This window comes from Salvia miltiorrhiza, unplaced genomic scaffold (genome assembly GCF_028751815.1).
Source record: "Salvia miltiorrhiza cultivar Shanhuang (shh) unplaced genomic scaffold, IMPLAD_Smil_shh fragScaff_scaffold_177:::fragment_3, whole genome shotgun sequence".
Taxonomy (NCBI): Eukaryota; Viridiplantae; Streptophyta; class Magnoliopsida; order Lamiales; family Lamiaceae; genus Salvia; species Salvia miltiorrhiza.
Window position 1 is genome coordinate 6469 of NW_026651439.1, and position 11239 is coordinate 17707.

Below are 11239 nucleotides of genomic sequence, written 5' to 3' on the forward strand. Positions count from 1 at the left end.
AAACTTTTACACCACAAGCGCACATAGTTGTCACACACAAATACTCCCTCCGTCCCAGCTGAAATGTTCTGTTTTTCTTTTTGGGTTGTCCCACTTGAAATGTCCTGTTTTTTTTTTTTTGACAATACACTCTCTCTCTGTACTTAATATTTAAATAATTTCTACCAACCCACTTTATCTACTTTATACACATTTCTTAATTTCTGTGTCGAAAAGAAACAAAACATTTCAACTGGGACGGATGGAGTACTAATATAATTTGGGTTGTTACGTATCTATTGACAATTTGATTGGCGCTATAAATATATACCTGTAGCAATAGCACCCTTACCTTAAAAAAAAAAGAAGTAGAAAAAAGGTTACTTATTTTATAAATATAGTTGAGGGTGGCAAAACAAGGGAATGGATGAGGGTTTACGCTATCAAAGGTAGCAGTTGGAACATTTCCTCTTTGGCGTTACCACTCCGCAGAGTACTCAAACTTCCGCTGCTACCGCCGCCGCCGCCATCACCTCGTCCTTTTCGGCCGCCGGCTGCTACTACCACACCCCGGAGTCTCGTGCTTCTCCTGCCAGCTCACTTCTATAGCAGCCGCAGCAGTATTATTGCGGCGGAAGAATCATCATCAACGCATTCTATGGGGTCTCAGGCGACTGAAATCGAGTGGCCGGCGAAGAAAGTTAGGGAAACATTCTTCAAATTCTTCGAGGACAAAGCTCATGTCAATTGGATATCGAGCCCTGTTGTTCCCCATAATGACCCCACTCTTCTCTTCGCTAATGCTGGTAAATTTTCGCTTCTCGAATATGTGTGTTTTCTGCAATTCGGAGTTCTATTTAATTGGATGTGTTTTGGATTTGAATGATTAGTTGCTCAAATTGGTGTCAGTGAAAGCGTTATACAGAATTTGAAGTGGAGTAGCTATTTGTGATCCGAAGGCAGCCTAAGTTATAGATGCTGATTTTTTTTTTGTTACTGGTGTGTGTTTGATTGTATTGGTTAGGTATGAATCAGTTCAAGCCGATCTTCTTGGGCACGGTTGACCCTAACACGGAGTTAAGCAAACTCAAACGTGCTTGTAACACTCAGAAGTGTATTCGTGCTGGTGGCAAGCATAACGATCTTGATGATGTGGGCAAGGATACTTACCACCACACCTTCTTCGAGATGCTTGGGAATTGGTCGTTCGGGGATTATTTCAAGAATGAGGCCATTGAATGGGCTTGGGAGCTTCTTACCAAGGCAAGCTTCCTTCAAGATTTATGTATGCCGAGATGAGTTTTGTTGTCTTCTTTGGTATTTCACTGGTTCCACTTATATTTGATTTGTTGTACTTCGTAACAGGTGTATAAGTTACCTGCCGATCGAATTTATGCCACCTATTTTGGCGGTGATGAGAAACTTGGTCTTCCTGCTGACTTTGAAGCGAGGGATAAATGGCTCAAAGTTCTCCCTCCTAATCGCGTCTTACCTTTTGGTTGTAAAGTATGAATTCTTCTCTTGTTCCCCTTAGTTTGTCTGCACTGTGCATGATTTTACTTATTTATAAATGTGCATGCATATGTAGCTATATATCTTTGTACCTGTGAATTCATAGCTAAATTTGATGTTAACTGTCATGAAACAATTTGGAAAGATCTCGCTTAAATGGATGCTTGAAGTGGATCCGATACCATGGACACATCTGAATTTGGAGCAGAACATTAAGATACTGAATTAGTTCTTCTAAGTTCTAGTACATATTTGCATTCATGTGCCTATTGTTAATTATATGTATTTGTATATTTAGTGTTCTACATTGCATTCAGTTTATCTAGCAATCTAAATGATGTCTAATTTCTATATTCACTAAATTTCTTTATCTTATGCTACTTTGAATAGGACAACTTTTGGGAAATGGGGGATACTGGACCCTGTGGACCTTGTACTGAAATCCATTTTGATAGAATTGGCGGACGTGATGCTGCATCCTTTGTGAACAATGATGATCCTACAGTGATTGAGATATGGAATCTTGTGTTTATTCAGGTAATTCTTAAAATCTTATCCTATTTGAGTTGGGGGGAGGGGGGGGGGGTATTTATTTGCTCATGGTTTCAGCAACTGAGTTGATTGCACATTACAGTTTAACAGGGAAGCTGATGGAGTACTGAAATCTCTGCCTGCGAAACACGTTGACACTGGGATGGGTTTTGAAAGATTAACTTCTATTCTTCAAAATAAGATGAGCAATTACGATACTGATATATTCATGCCCATATTTGATGCAATACAACAGGTAAATCGGAATATCTCAGTCTTGGTAAACTAAACTTCTTTCAGTCTGAAGAATCATTTTAGATAATAAGAAGTTTTCATGTTTTAAATGTTAAAGGTTGTGAAATATGTTCTGATACACTAAGACATGAGTCTTAGAAAATAATAAGGGATTTTGCTCCCAATCTCTGTTATTTTCTACTTAAATATTCATGGGTAGGTATTTGTGGTCTCTAAGTAATTTCTAATCTTTGTAGGCAACTAAAGCCCGCCAGTACACTGGAAAAGTTGGACGTGATGACGTAGACACAGTTGACATGGCCTACAGGGTTGTTGCTGACCACATTAGAACAATTTCATTCGCTATTGCTGATGGTTCTTGTCCAGGTGAAGTACTAATGTTTGTAATCATGATTTTTGATGTGCCTAGTTCATAAGTTGTAACTTGTAGTGCCTGAGACATTGTGTACTTCTCATTCTTATTTCCAGCAATAACATATTTCTGAACTCTTGGCATCTGAATTTCTGAACTTGTTTGAAAAATGTCAATATATAGCTGCACGGTTATGCTTGTCATGTGAATCTTTTTAGATGGCATGAGAAGCACAAGTATTTTTTTTGTTCTCATGGTACTCAAGATTAATGCCTTTTGCATTCGCTTTTATCTGTGAAGTTGCCAGCAAACATTGATGAGAATCATGAAGTTTTTGTTGTTCGTAACTTTCTTATTATCTTGTCCCTTCTGAACTGTAATGAACTCATTTACTTACTTTTAGTCCTTGTAAGTTGTAATGTGGACAGTCTTTCCTATGGTTAACGTTTGGGATCTTCTGTAAAAGATGTCTGGATTGACTTCTATTAATATTATAAATTATAAATGTGTTCTAAATGTGTTATTTACAGCAGCATTCCTTTCTTCTTCTTTCCTTTCCTTTTTATCTTTTCCTCTCCAAGTGTGGCATCTTCAGGTTCATCTTGTGCCTGCATGAAATGAACGGGCATTTCCTGCGCTTTCATGCTACATTGGTTGCATGCTTTTGCTAACCCACAATCACCGATAGAACTGTCTGTGCCTACAGCAAAGCTGCCAGAGTGGGCTAGGACCACTGGGCACACCAGCCCCACCATTATGTGGCCCATGTGGGCCAGTCTGTAGTGCTGGCTGAGGTGGTTGGGTGGTTCAGACAGTTTCTATTTTTTTCTTTTTGAAAAATCCTTTTATTTTATCAAATTAACTTACGCAAGTACGAAAAATAGTGCTATAGAAGTGTAGGAACCAAATTTTGAATGTTGAATTATTTTTAAGAATTCTATTTATCAACTTATGTGCATGGAAATTATTTTTTAAAACTACTCCCTCTGTCCTTTAAAAATAGTCCTAGGAGGGACTGGCACGAGTTTTAACAATTGTAGACTTGTAGTTGAGTGTAATGTGAGTGGAGAAAGGGACCTACCTTAGTGGATAAGGTAGTTTAGGTTAAATTAAAGTCGTGGACCATATTGGGTAGAATAGTTAATAGGTTGATATATTGAGGGGGTGATAATATTATCCCTCCTTGGAGTGAAAATGAGGAATGAGAAAGGGTGAAATTCTCTTTCGTAGAAACTGAGGGAAAAGAAAGGAGGTATTTATAGGGAGAATTTTTTTTATCCTTCATTTTCTCATTATATATTTACAACCAAAGATAACACATCCTTAGAGTTTGTTGACTTGTTTTTGTAGCATTTGGTAACTTTAATTGAATTGCTGCTATTAGAAATGGAGTAATATTGATATTTGGCATGGTTATTTAAGAGAGTAAGATTGTAGTGTAAAGGTGTGTAGACCCATATTTAATGTAGTGTAAAGTGATTACTCAAAAAGAAAACAGGCTAAGTCAAGTGGGATAGCTCAAAAAGGAATACATGCCAAGTCAAATGGGATGGAGGGAGTAATATAAGTGCACTTCAAGTTCTTGTTCTCTACCTCCTTCTACACAATAGGCTGATGCCAAAATGACATATGCTAGCAGTGTCCTTTTACTGGATGTGAGGCTGATATCTTGGTCTGCAGGTAATGATGGGCGTGAATATGTGTTGAGGCGCATCCTTCGGCGAGCTGTCAGATATGGCACTGAAGTCCTGAAAGCTCAGCCAGGCTTCTTCAATGGGTACACATTTACCATATTGTTCATTTTTCGTTTTTGTCCCTCCCTCAATATAGCCTTTGTATTATGTACTGTACTTTTCTATCGTCAAGATATTCCACTATATACTCCACCCCTATTTCCTCGATTGTGGTCTTACATATATATTTGTTGCATAATGTAGAATCGAGGTTGTTTATTGCTTCTCATACTATTATTTTGTTATGTGAAAAGGCTGGTGCAAGTTGTCGTGGATGTCATGAGTGATGTTTTTCCGGAGCTGAAAGAACATGCCGTGAAGATTAGGGAGATCATTGCAGATGAAGAGGCCAGTTTTGGCAGGACTTTGACTAAAGTATGTTTATTAATTTCCTTTATTTTGTTTCAATTTTCATTCCCTTTTGTCATTTTTGTTTAGATACTGGTTTGGATCCCCTAGAAGAAATTATGAATCTATTCTAATGCTCTGGTCTGCTTCTTCAATAGGGAATTGAGAAATTTAAGAAGGCTGCTCAAGAAGTCCAAGGGAAAACACTTAGTGGACAGGCAAGTGATTAGCCAGTTTTGTTGTCATTCATCTCTATCCAGTTATAATAATTTTGGTGCTTTTATCAACCTCTCTTGTGTGAAGGCCAATCTAGCTTCTATACTACTCATACATCATTACTCATTTCCACATAGGCACTCTATAGTCACCTGAAAGTGTTTCTTTTGTTACTCAATTTCTTGCATTAGCATGCATGCTGCATTATATTTTTATGACCTTGCATGGAGCTCCATATTTCTCAGATGCAATCTATCTGAAATGACCCAAGTCCTAAACAGATTTCCTGGAATTCCTCTTCTCATCTGCAGCAACAGCAAGCACCAACCATTTATCCCATTATGTGGGTAGCATATATCGATCATATGTTGCCACTGCGTTCATTTTGTAATTTCTTAGGATAATTTTCTTTTTCTTAAAATTTGTTTTCAATTCTTTTTAGGTCTTTCCTTCCTCACTTAATTAAGGAGATGATTTTATATTTTCTGCACTCCTTGTCAAGGCATGGAAGGGCTTCACACCTATGTCTAAAACATCTTGACTTTCTCTTATGTTCTCATTTATTCAGACTACCTCCACATGGATAATTTTCATGCTCTTGCCCCAACTTTCTTGATTCTCACCTATCTGCTGTGCAGATTTTGATTGAATAGACACATGCGTAGTTGTGGTGTCCTGCAAAGTGAAAACATCTACTATATAATACGTTTGGTCTACTAGCCTTTGTTGCAATCAGGAAAATTGGTTTTTAGCCTCTAACTGCAAACTTTCATTTAATTGCAGGATGCATTTGACTTGTGGGATACCTATGGATTTCCTTTGGATTTAACTCAGGTGATTGCCCAATTTTCTGTGTGAAAATGATTTTGTTCTTTTGATTGTGACCAACAACTTATGTCCATCAGCTGATGGCCGAAGAAAGAGGCTTGACTGTGGACGTGGAAGGCTTTAATCTAGCTATGAATAAAGCACGAGAAAGATCAAGGAGTGCACAGAATAAGGTGATAATACACACTACTTACAATTAATAAAAAAATTCTTCTTCTTCAGAGATATTTTTCTAATGATTCTTTAAGAAACTCATAATTAAAGTTCTTGAATTAGAAATATGTCCTTGCTGCAAAATTGTTTTTCATAAGCAAGTTTAGAGAATAATTCTTGATATTGATGCACTGAGAGAAGTACCTGACAGTTGTTTCTCCAAAGATTATGTTTCCTCTGAATATGGTTATGCTAAAAGTTATCTGTGGATTTTCTAGCAAGCTGGTGCTGTTATTGCCATGGATGCCGATGCTACTGCTTCATTGCACAAGAAAGGGGTTTCTGCTACAGATGACTCATTCAAATTTACTTGGTTTCAGGTTTGTAATCATGTTAATTAGCTGCATTCAATCGTTCTTGCTACTGGCTTTTGTGTCTGTCTGCATTCCTACAAATAAATCTTATTACCATGTTGGTCTGGGGCCATAAATAATTCATTTTGGACTTGTATTTTTTTGCATTCTGATTTTCAAGGACCACACAAGTGTGATTAAGGCTGTTTACACTGGGAGTGAATTCCTTGAAAGTGTTGTTCCTGGTGAAGAAGTTGGCTTAATCCTTGAAACTACTAGTTTTTATGCTGAGCAAGGTGGTCAGGTAAACATCTATCTTCTATGGATTTCATCTGGTCGTCACAGGTGCCACTTATTGGTTTTCACCTTCAGAGTGTGAGCTCCTAATTTGGTTATTTCTAGAAGCTAAATATGTCCAGTACATTTTTCAATTTGCTGTGGTGGATAATTGTTACTTAAGTGTCAGATTGGCTCTCAAATTTGCTTTTAAAGAAAGTTAATCTTGTTTTCCTAGTTAACATAATCACATTAAACTCACTGTAACTTCACTGGTGGTTACCCAAGATTGATCGATTGGTCGTCGTAGACTGAAGTGTGTTTGCATGAACTGTAATTGTTTTTAACTATGTTAGACTATAATGCAAGATTTCGTGAGATGGTCTGCAAGACACAAACATAGTTGACGAACACCAATAATATACAAATCATTATCCTAGGTAAAGTTTTCTCGCATGAATTTAGTGAGTTTTCCTTTTGTGTTGGGCAATTATATCTCTCTACTCTGTTTTTCATAATTATCCTTGCCTTTTTTTTTGTGTAAATGCAAAATCATCCTGGGTTTTGGAGCACAGTTCTGTATTCACTCGCTCAGTATTTTGTCTTGTAGATATATGATACAGGAATAATTGAAGGCCCTGATGGAGCTTTTGAAGTGAGTAATGTTCAGATTTATGGTGGGTTTGTTATTCATATTGGTTCTTTTAGAGGAAAGACTGGCAGGCTCTACATTGGCGATAAAGTAGTTTGTAAGGTGATACCTTATTTTATGCTTAAAATTTTCATCATGGTCGTTTAAATACCCACAAATTAGGTACTTTTGTTTGCCCTTTAAGTAGTTTTCTTGTTGGGGCTGAACAGGTTGACTATGATAGACGGAAATTGATTGCTCCCAATCATACCTGCACGCACATGTTGAATTTTGCTCTAAGGGTAAGGCCCGAACAGAAACTTGCTCTCTACATGGGGTCCTGTTTATTTTTGAAATTAGCCTTCAAAACATTGTGATAAGTGCAGGAGGTACTTGGTAACCATGTCGACCAGAAAGGATCCATTGTTCTTCCTGAGAAGCTGAGATATGACTTTTCTCATGGTAAGCTTACCCGTTTTAGTTTTTCCAGTTTTAATTTTTTGCATTCCCTATTTTAGCAACTGATTCTCCCACAATCTTTTACAGGGAAGCCTGTGAAACCCGAGGAACTAAGAAAAATTGAGTCCATTGTGAACGAGCAGATTAAGGCTGAACTGGATGTTTTCGCAAAGGAGACTAAGCTGGCTGATGCAAAACGTGTAAATGGTCTAAGAGCTGTTTTTGGGGAGGTAAGCTTGTAGAATTTTTATACTTGAAGACCATCTTGGTGGTTGCTTATGTTTTGTCTTTCATCCCTCCTTTTTCTTTTTTTTGTAGGTGTATCCTGACCCTGTTCGGATTGTATCAGTTGGTCGCAAAGTGGAGGATTTACTTGCAAATCCTGAAAGTGAGGAATGGTTATCGATCTCTGCTGAGTTATGTGGAGGTAAATAAAGGACTTTGATCACCTCTTACAGCGAATTCTTGCTGGGTTAATAAAGTTGACATGCTCATTTAGGGACACATATATCAAATACAAGGGACGCCAAAGCATTTGCACTCTTATCAGAGGAAGGAATTGCTAAAGGAATCCGTAGAGTTACAGCAGTCACATTGGATTATGCTTTCAAAGCTTTTGAACTGGCGTCATCACTTGAGCAAGAAATAAATGAAGCATCCAAAACTGAAGGAAGCATTCTGGAGCAGGTTCCTGTATTTTAGATTTGAAATATGTGTCAGTAATATGCTGGGATTGTTGGATAGCTACTTCCCTTGTTTGTCTAGCCTGAAACTTTGACATGCAATCCTGTCACATCTTATAATTTGAACACTCAATCTCTCTGCTAAAGTGGCATGTTCTTGAAGACTCATTTTCCTGTAAAGACTAATATATGCTCGTTTTTGTTTTTTACCATCACTAAAATAAATTTTTTCTATGTCCTATTATTGATATTATGAGCTGACTTTTTTTCTTTCTTAATTACTTCTCAGAAAGTAACTTCCTTAAATAGTCGTGTGGAAGGAGCATCTGTTTCTTCTGCAACAAAAGCTGATCTCAAGGCAAAAATTTCTGTGCTTCAGGTACTTCTCACCCTCGAGTCTGTTGTGCATTTTTTTTATCTGTGACCATTTAAATTTAAAGGTTGCGTGACGGTGGACTCGAACTTGTGACCTTTTGACCTCAGATATTAACCACTCTACCACTAGACCAACACACACACACACACCTGCTGTGTATTAACGGAGCTATATGTTACTGCTCTTGAGCCTAATCTTACTTGTCTACAGAGATCTGTGAACTATTAAATTATTTGAGAAAAGAGTTAGGTGGGGTTTTCATATGGTGCTAGTGTATGTGCAGGGTGTTTCCATCTGCACTTGAAAATTAATGGTAGTCATTCACTAGATGGTGATTCTAAAACAAATTTCATCAATTTCCTGATAGTTGGTGATTAATCCTGTTCTTTGTCAAGTGCGTATGTGATTACCTAGTTGACTCTCTTATAATGTGATGACGTACTTTGGAAGTTTTATTGGGAGAAAGAAAATGAATATAAAACTGTCTTTTTATCAGAGCCAAGTCATTAAAGCAAAAAAGAAGATAGCTGAAGAACATATGCGGAAAGCCATCGAAGCAGCCATACAAACAGCTGAAGGTGCTTCATCGAATGGAAAGACCTACTGCATTTCACTAGTTGATGTTGGTTCTGATACTACTGCCATCCGTGAGGCAGTTGTCAAAGTGATGGAGCAGAAGGTTCTTGGCACTTTCCTACTTAAATTATCATCCACTTACTATTTCTTAAATCACTTCCTACTTGTTCCTGACACATGGTTCTCTGAATCTGATTTACTTATGTTAGGGGATGGCAATCATGGTCTTTAGCAGAGATGAAGCGGCGAACAAGGCTTTTGTTTGTGCTGGTGTACCAGAAAAAGATGGCAAGTACAAGCAGTTAAATGTTACGGAATGGTTGAAAAAGGTTTTGGAATTGATTAATGGAAAAGGAGGTGGAGGAAAAGGAGGTCTTGCTCAAGGCCAGGTGAGTAATGCCATTTCAATCACCTGTTATGATTCTTAGAATAACTCAATTATAGAGACGAGTAAGTTCTGTGATGCATAAACAATCACATTTTTTGAATGTGTCAGGAATTGTATTCACGTTCATATGGGAACGGAAAACAGAATATTTTCTCGCGTGCTTATGCATATAGCTGCTGTTGTTTTAATCTGATAACTGCCTAAGAATTGTTAGAATTGAACGCTTTGGTTTTATTATCTGGGTAGTGGTATGATCTCATCTAATGGATTTTGTCACTCTTTCAGGGGAGTGATGCATCGCGCATTGAAACTGCAATGGGTGTGGCAGAATCCTTTGCGGCAATGAAGTTGAAATGAGATTGTATTCCAAAATCAGCTATTCCTCTACTTATTTCAAATTTATACACAAGAAAATTTGAACCAACTAGTGCTGTCTTGTTTGTATTCTGAATAGAAAGAAAGAAAAGAAACCTTTTTAATTTGATATAGATTTGATTGCTTTTGTCAGAAGGCTATACATACCGTTTCTATCCATGTTTATGCTGCTGCATTGGCATTGGCAACTTTGTTCTTATTTCTGATATATTGTTGAAGACAACCGTGCTTCTTTAAAAACTTGGTTGTAGCATAGGAAGCTCCCTAATAATTCTGACTTCTGAGTATAAATTCCCCGTTTTTACAAAACCTTGCAAATTAACAGAAATCAGACACAAACTTTGATGGCAATCATCTTATTACATTCAATTATGATTTAGTGACTTTGCAATTGTTATTTACTCATACATAGATTTTGATCGCTAGAAGGTTCGTTTAGATTTTTGATGGTGGTTCTGAGTAAGATCCACGTCATCGCCTGCTTCCCACTTTGATAGAGTTCCACATTTAACAATTGGATTCGTGCTCATATGTGGAATACAAAGCAATATATATTTTGTTGAATGATCTCCACTTTTTCCAATATTGGTAGTGTCTTCAGTAATTAATGCTAATTATTTAGGGTCAGATTAAATTGAAAGCTGATAGTATATGGTTTTTAGGTATTGATTTGGGCAGTGGGTTCACTTCCTGCCGTCTGGAGCAATAGTGAACATTCGCTGCAAGCTCAGGTATGTTGATGTTCGTAATGGTCAGGATTTTCCTCAACGGATGTTGGCCCTGATCACACACCTCGTACGACAGAAAACCTTCCTATCTCTTAATCTCCTCTGCCAAGCTCAGATAATCCAACGCCTTACAAAACTTTGATGGCAATCATTCAATTATAATTTATTAACTTTGCCATTGTTTTTTTACTAATTAAGTTTTATACATAATAAGATTTTGTTTGCGAAACAATTGGGCATAATTTGCAAGACAGGAATTCGTTAAGAGGTAGAAGGTTTCGTTTTGATTTTTGATCCTGCTTCTGAATAAGATTCTGTGGAATACAAAGCAATATCACTTTACTATTAGTACAGTCTTCACTAATGCTATTTAATTTATCCTGAGATTAAATTTCAAGAGGCAAAGTGGTCGTGCACGTGTATGCAAACCTGATATATGGTTTTTAATCCTTTGCTATTTGGCTATGGCCTATGGGAAATACTACTG

The 11239-nt window shown here is 37.3% G+C and overlaps 1 protein-coding gene across 1 annotated transcript; it reads left to right on the forward strand.

Moving 5' to 3' along the window:
• Positions 1 to 335: 335 nt before the first annotated feature.
• Positions 336 to 10137, forward strand: LOC131002732 (alanine--tRNA ligase-like). The gene is made up of 23 exons (XM_057929196.1): positions 336 to 785; positions 1004 to 1242; positions 1345 to 1485; positions 1882 to 2028; positions 2126 to 2278; positions 2514 to 2643; positions 4310 to 4406; positions 4617 to 4737; positions 4869 to 4928; positions 5710 to 5760; positions 5832 to 5927; positions 6186 to 6287; positions 6442 to 6564; positions 7147 to 7290; positions 7398 to 7469; positions 7554 to 7629; positions 7714 to 7856; positions 7945 to 8053; positions 8126 to 8313; positions 8599 to 8688; positions 9182 to 9364; positions 9471 to 9650; positions 9935 to 10137. Exons 1-23 carry the CDS (start codon positions 407 to 409, stop codon positions 10004 to 10006), a joined length of 3096 nt encoding a protein of 1031 aa, XP_057785179.1. The 5' UTR covers positions 336 to 406; the 3' UTR covers positions 10007 to 10137.
• The last annotated feature ends 1102 nt before the right edge of the window (positions 10138 to 11239 follow it).

Bases quoted from the DNA above. Each gene is read 5' to 3' on its own strand.
- LOC131002732 (XM_057929196.1), top strand. From the start codon at position 407: ATGAGGGTTTACGCTATCAAAGGTAGCAGTTGGAACATTTCCTCTTTG. The intron at 8,689-9,181 runs GTACTTCTCACC...TCTTTTTATCAG, and splicing joins CAAAAATTTCTGTGCTTCAG to AGCCAAGTCATTAAAGCAAA. The intron at 9,651-9,934 runs GTGAGTAATGCC...TCACTCTTTCAG, and splicing joins GAGGTCTTGCTCAAGGCCAG to GGGAGTGATGCATCGCGCAT.